The following is a 6,269-nucleotide window of genomic DNA, read 5'->3' as shown; positions in this document are numbered from 1 at the left end:
CAGACCCTACAATGACAGACTGTGGGACCTGAACCTGTTCAGCCTTCACAAGAGAAGGCTGAGGGGGGACCTGGTGACTGGCTATAAACTCACATGGGGGGACCAGAAGGGTTTGGGAGAGACCTTGTTTCCCCAAGCGCCCCCTGGCATAACAAGGAATAACGGTCACAAGTTGTTGGAGAGGAGGTTTAGATTAGACATCCATAAGAACTACTTCATGGTCAGGGTAGCTAGGATCTGGAACCAGCTTCCAAGGGAAGTGGTGCTGGCTCCTACCCTGGGGGTCTTTAAGAAGAGGCTTGATGCCTACCTGGCTGGAGTCATTTGAGCCCAGTTTTTCTCCTGCCCAGGCAGAGGGTCGGACTTGAAGATCTACAAGGTCCCTTCCAGCCCCACTTCTATGATTCTATGATTGCCTGGGAATTAGGACAAACTCATCATGCTCCTCTTGATCCATCACTTAAATATCCACTGAGCTATCTTGTGTGAGAGGATGCTGGTCTGATTCCTGTCAGCTGAAGCCTGGCAACATCTCCAGCCACTAATTTATTCTTCTTCCATGGTGGTATATTGATGTGAACTCATCTTTCAAAACCTCTCTCCAGGGATATTGCTCCATGACTTGATAGTACGGGAAGTGCTCAGCAGTTAGCCCTTTGCATTATGGCTCAATAAGATAAATAATTTCATGATATATAAGGACCTATTGCTAAATCACATATGTACTGTAAAGAAAGGGAGACGGGGAATACATCATACAATTTGAAGCTGGGTAGAGGTGTCCCACTTATGCCTCCCTGATATGCTGAAGGATGGGTGGAAATGGTGGCATTAGTGGTAATGGTTAAATGGACCAGACAGGAAGGCTTGGAGATGTCAGCTTTGGGGCAGCAGTGTGAGAAAAGGGAGTTTTCTAGATCAGACCTTACCACTGGGAAGCTCTGGATCTCAGTCTGATCACAGACTGATAGAGGACAATTTTACTGTTCAATTTAGTGGGATATCGAGCAAAAGATATGACCACATAATCTATGTCTGTGCTGTTGGGCCAACTTGCACTCTCAGGCACAGCAGTGTAAAATTATTGTTTTCAGTAGTTTAGTACTGAAATAATGAATTCAGTGGGCTTGTGTCTTGTCAGTGAGAGTAGGATTTGACCCTTCTGGCTTTACTACGTGTCTGGCATTATATGATTATTTACTGCTCATTTAAGAATAAACACTGCTTCAGACGTATTTGCCACTGCATACGCTGGACTAACTTAGACCGGTAGAAGGCAAATGCTATCACACAGGCATCATTACTACATAATTACCTGCTATTATTCAAGTGATTGCAACCTAAATAGATCACTGGTTTACATATATTTGGACCCTGTATTTTGAAATGTAACCACTTGAATCAGCCTTAATTGAGGTAATTTTCAAATGATTACCAAAAAGTTATCTCGTCTCCCAATAACCTACCAGTAGCTTTGTTGATCAAAAGGACAGGTAGCACCAAAGCAGTTCATTTGATACCAACCCCAGCGCCTCACCAAATAAGCCATTTGACTTTTGTTACATTTATTCCTCCCAATTGGAAGTTAAGGTTCTTGCAGAAGCCAGGTGCATATTTTCTAACGCAGTTTTTTTCAAGGACAGATGAAAACATTCATTCAGTGCCGGACCCGAGATCTGCTTGTTGTTTAGCTCCTTTCGCAGGATGACTGCGTGAAAGGGGTGAGGGGATGGATTGTATAAGCACACACGTTCACTTCACCATGTTGCCCTGTGCCTCCTACGACAGCCTGCTGAGCTCAGCCTGTCCTGAGGTGTCTGATGTCTGAGCCCTCTGGAAAACGCCAAGGATACAATATTCATCTCAGTCCTATTAGCCAAGTCTAAGAGATTTGGCAGATGAAAAAAATTCATTCTAAGTTTCTTTCTCACCTCATTTCAAGGAAGTATCAACACACGCACACACACACTCACTCATTTTGGAGATTACTCTAATGACTAATCACTTTAAACCTACTCAAATAGTTCAATTTCCCCTAAATCTTTTAAGCTGGATGTCTAACACTCAGGTTTATTTTCCTACCGTGTCATTTTTATTCAATTCCATAAAAATTACACTTCTCCTCCTGCACCATCTATCTCCTCTTGCTTTCCCTCCATATTGTCATTCGTTGGCACATTCTGCCATTTAAAATTTAGATAATCAATGATGAACAGTTTCTAATCCAAAAGAAACAACCCCCACCCCCACCCCCACCCGCCACCTTTGATCAGCTAATCAATCCTTTGAGAGGCAGGAGGTCAACTTGGGACTGTCTCAAGGAAAGCGGAAGATGAGAGAAGGGGAAAGAAAATACCACTTTCTGTAAACACTCCCAAACAGCCTCACCATTGAGCTCGTCTATGGAGCTGGTAGATCTCCTGCTGCGCTTTTTGAAGAAGTTAGAGGCATCTGATTCTTGTATGAAAATCTTTTTCAGACCTGGGAATAGAGAGAGGAATTGATTGGCCGCTGATAGTTAAGAGGGGGTGTCAATATAAATGTGAATGCTTTATGCACGTTGTTCCCACTCTCTCCCTCCTAAAATTTGCAATTCCACTTACTTTCCTTATTTTCTTCCCCATCTGCTTTCCTGGAACCCACAGCAGCGGTGTCGCTCTCCTCAAGTACTGGAGGACAACAACACAAACAGAGCATTGAATTCAGCATCCCACAGGACAGACCTCAAGCAGATGCTTCAATCTACAACCTGCTAAAACCCTAAAAAAATCCACTTGTAATCCAATAACAGGCAGTCTGGGAAATCCATTTTCTCATAGGAAAGCATCAGTGTGCTCAGCACCTATGCCTGTGCAGACTTAGCTCGTCACTGATTTTTGGATTAAAAAAAATAAAAACAATTTTGAGATGAACAGGATTTTACAGGGATAGTAGTTTAATCCGCGTACAATACACTCAGAACCCAGCCTCTCCTTAGTATATCACAGTGTTTCAAGATTTGAATAGAGTAGAATGGATTAGATTAAATTCTTACATACATACTCTCAAACTCCTTGGCCATTTAAAAAAATGACATAGCTCCTATAACATGTTACCCTCCTAGATGAGTTCATGCTTTAGCTCATCTCTTACTGAAATGCCAGTCTCCATCTAAGCAGTATTATTACTGGATTGTACGTACCAGTCAAGAGCACAAAAGTTGCCAGGCAGGAGAGAAAAAGGATTTGTTTCCAGTTCATCTTTGCCCGAGTGCTGGTTGACTCCAAACAATAATGACTATCACAGTAAGTTCCTTGAGATCTACTTGTAAATCCCTCCCGTTAGCTGGGAAAGGAAGCGGGGAGCTGGGAAGTCACAGAGGAAGAGGAGGGGCACTGGATGCCAGTTGAGTTAGCTGCTCCTTTCCAGACCAGAGGACACTTCAGCAGACTTGAAAACGTCTTGTCAAGAAGAATTTTATACTTCGTGTGCCGAGGCACTCAGCACCTGAATGGAAATAATTAGCTTTACAAACTCAAAAGCAGTTGGGATCCTTGCCTAGAAGCTGACTAGTACAAGCAAACAAGCAGCATATTGTGACAGCTGAAAAGTATGGCTGTGTGATAAAGGTGCTTGCTGAAGACTCTACGAAGATTAGACCAAGTGTTTTTCTGTATTTGTTTAGATATTAAGCTGTATGTTGTTGCTAAAAGCCTAATTAAAGTTGAAAATGTAGTAAGGCCTTGTATAAAATAAGGCCTAGTAAATTTAGCAAAGCCTTGAAGTAGTAAGGTCCTGTGACACAATTAAAATTACCTTATCAAAGGAATGCAAGGCTTTACTGCTACTGGTCAGTCTAAGGACAGTTGAAGTAAAAGGTATCTGAGTGGTTGCACATTATCAGTACAATTCAGAAGCTATAAATTAGTTGGAATATCTGGAAACCATTCAGAAGGAAGATGTAGCTCTGTGAAAAGGATTAGTTAGCTGTTGGCCTGGATCAGTGGGCCTGTGGACCTCGAGGAGTCCAAGAACTGAATTCCAGGGTCCCTCCCGGTACCCCTTGGACAGCATTGATCGGGGCTGACTTCACTGAACTTTGTGCAAAGAGAAACTTCTTGTACAACAGGCAGAGGGGGCTGCCAATAAGTTGCTGATGCAAATTGTTCTGGTCTGTCATTGTTTGTCTTGTTACTACGCGTTGTTGTGTCTTTAAGTGAATAAACCTTTCTCACCTTTCTACCCCTGACCATACTCTCAATCCCGAACCCTGAGCAAGCGGCTGGGACAGCATATTTATTTTTGGTTATTGATGATATATAAATTATAGTTAAATCCCACTAAGTGGCACCTGTGTACTCAGCAGAGCAACTGACTGTCAGTATTTCACAGATTTCATGGACATTAGGGCTGGAAGGGACCTTGGAAGATCATCAAGTCCAGCCCCCCGCCCAAAGGGCAGGAAGTCAGCTGGGGTCACAGGATCCCAGCAAGATAAGCATCCAATTTGCTCTTGAAGGTGTTCAGAGTAGGTGCTTGAACCACCTCCGATGGCAGGCTGGTCCAGACCTTGGGGGCTCGGACAGTAAAGAAATTCTTCCTTATGTCCCACCTGAAACGGTCTTGCAGTAGTTAACAACCGTTCGACCTCGTCATCCCTTGGGGCGCTCTGGTGAACAAACGTTCCCCCAGATCGTTTATTGATTGAGAGCTGGTACCTCTGATGTCTGTAATAGTTTTCTCCTTCCCCCCACCCTCCTCCCGTCAGCCTGCAATCAGCAGAGCTATGAAAGCTAAGATGATGGGCTTTCCTCTTTGCTCCACTACATCATCAGGCTCCTTTGCTAAGGTCCATTTGTTCAGATGTTTGAACACCGGTGAAGGCAATGGAGCTGCACGAGTGCCACTAAGGATACAGATGCAAGGGCCTGAATTCCTAGTTAAACTAAGGCCTTTCACATAACTCTGGCTGTGTAACAAAGGCTGAACATTGATGCAAACACATTTACTTTCTAGTGGCTAGGATAATGCTGAACTGCCCTCCTGGCTTCTGGATAGCAGCGGCAGCACCCTGCAACCTTGTTGATCGGTAAAAAACAGGGGCTGAGAGTGCTGTCATGTGGGAGGAGTTTGGAAAGGCAGAATTTCTAATGCAAGTGATGTCTGTGGAGGGGCACAATCTCATTTTAGATAAGAGGGAATTTTGGACCGAGGTGCGTCTGGTAACCAGGGCTAGAGTGTCCACCCTAACCAATGTTTGGGACTGCTCAACTTCTCCAAGACGCACCAAAGGACTCTGAATACCGATTAGGGCTACTTTCAGGATCCTGATACCATTATACTACAGGACTCTCCACTGTGAAAAGAAATGACATTTTGGAAATAGGATAAATAGCCATCAGATCCAGAGGGAAGTGCTAGAAACATATGTAACAGAATTTCACCTACTAATTCTAGCATCAAAGTTTAACAACTTCTGTCTTTAAAAAAAGACACATTTCAAATGAAGAATCAACCATGTCATTGGGTGGCCTGTTCCAATGGTCACTGTTAAATTAGCCGTGTATTTCCAGTTTGAATTTGCCCAGCTACCACTTCCAGCCTGGGTCTTCTTGTTCCTTTATCTGCTCAGTAACAGCCCTCAACAACACAGATCTATTTCTGCCATATCACATTGTGTTAGCAGCTGTAAATTCAGGAAGTATGAATTCTAGGAGGGGAGAAGATAAAATTGAAATGGGAAATAAAGCCAAGAAAGGAAGAAATGCAGTGTTGTGGTATCTGGTCACACTGGTGGCTGTGTCAGAATGGAGACTATGTCTGACCCAAGTGGAGGGAGATGGGCATTTTCTATAGAAAAGGATGAGCTCCCTTTTTCAGTGCCAAACAGCTGAGATGTAAATTTCATAGATTTCATAGACATTTGGGCTAGAAGGGACCCCGGAGGATCATCGAGTCCAGCCCCCTGCCCCAGGGACAGGAAGTCAGCAGGGATCACAGGATCCCAGCAAGATAAGCATCCAAATGTGTTTTGAAGACGTTCAAAGTGGGTGCTTGAACCGCCTCCGGTGGCAGTCTGTTCCAAACTTTGGGGGCAAGGACAGTGAAAAGTTCTTTCTTATGTCCAGCCTGAACCGGTCACAGTGGAGTTTGTTGACCGTTTGATCTTGTCATCCCTTGGGGGGCTCTGGTGAACAGTTGTTCCCCCAGATCCCGATGAGCACCCCTGATAAGCTTATAGGTGGCCACCAGATCACGCCTGAGCCTGCACTTTTTCAGGCTGAATAGCC

General features: G+C 44.1%; 1 protein-coding gene across 1 annotated transcript in view; it reads right to left on the bottom strand.

Moving 5' to 3' along the window:
- The window catches only part of UCMA (upper zone of growth plate and cartilage matrix associated), a 10,824-nt gene extending 7,343 nt beyond the window's left edge, over positions 1-3,481 (bottom strand). Inside the window, exons 1-3 of the mRNA XM_019509552.1 lie at positions 3,182-3,481; positions 2,604-2,669; positions 2,389-2,481 (exon numbers count right to left, since the gene is read on the bottom strand). Coding sequence (XP_019365097.1) covers positions 2,389-2,481; positions 2,604-2,669; positions 3,182-3,239 — 217 coding nt within the window. The 5' untranslated portion in view covers positions 3,240-3,481. The remainder of the gene's footprint in view (positions 1-2,388; positions 2,482-2,603; positions 2,670-3,181) is intronic.
- Positions 3,482-6,269: the final 2,788 nt, after the last annotated feature.

The sequence above is a fragment of the Gavialis gangeticus genome, unplaced genomic scaffold (genome assembly GCF_001723915.1).
Source record: "Gavialis gangeticus isolate Ggan-Ray unplaced genomic scaffold, GavGan_comp1, whole genome shotgun sequence".
In the NCBI taxonomy this organism is placed as follows: Eukaryota; Metazoa; Chordata; order Crocodylia; family Gavialidae; genus Gavialis; species Gavialis gangeticus.
Note: the sequence above shows the minus strand (reverse complement) of the source record. Positions and strands in the feature narration are given on the sequence as shown.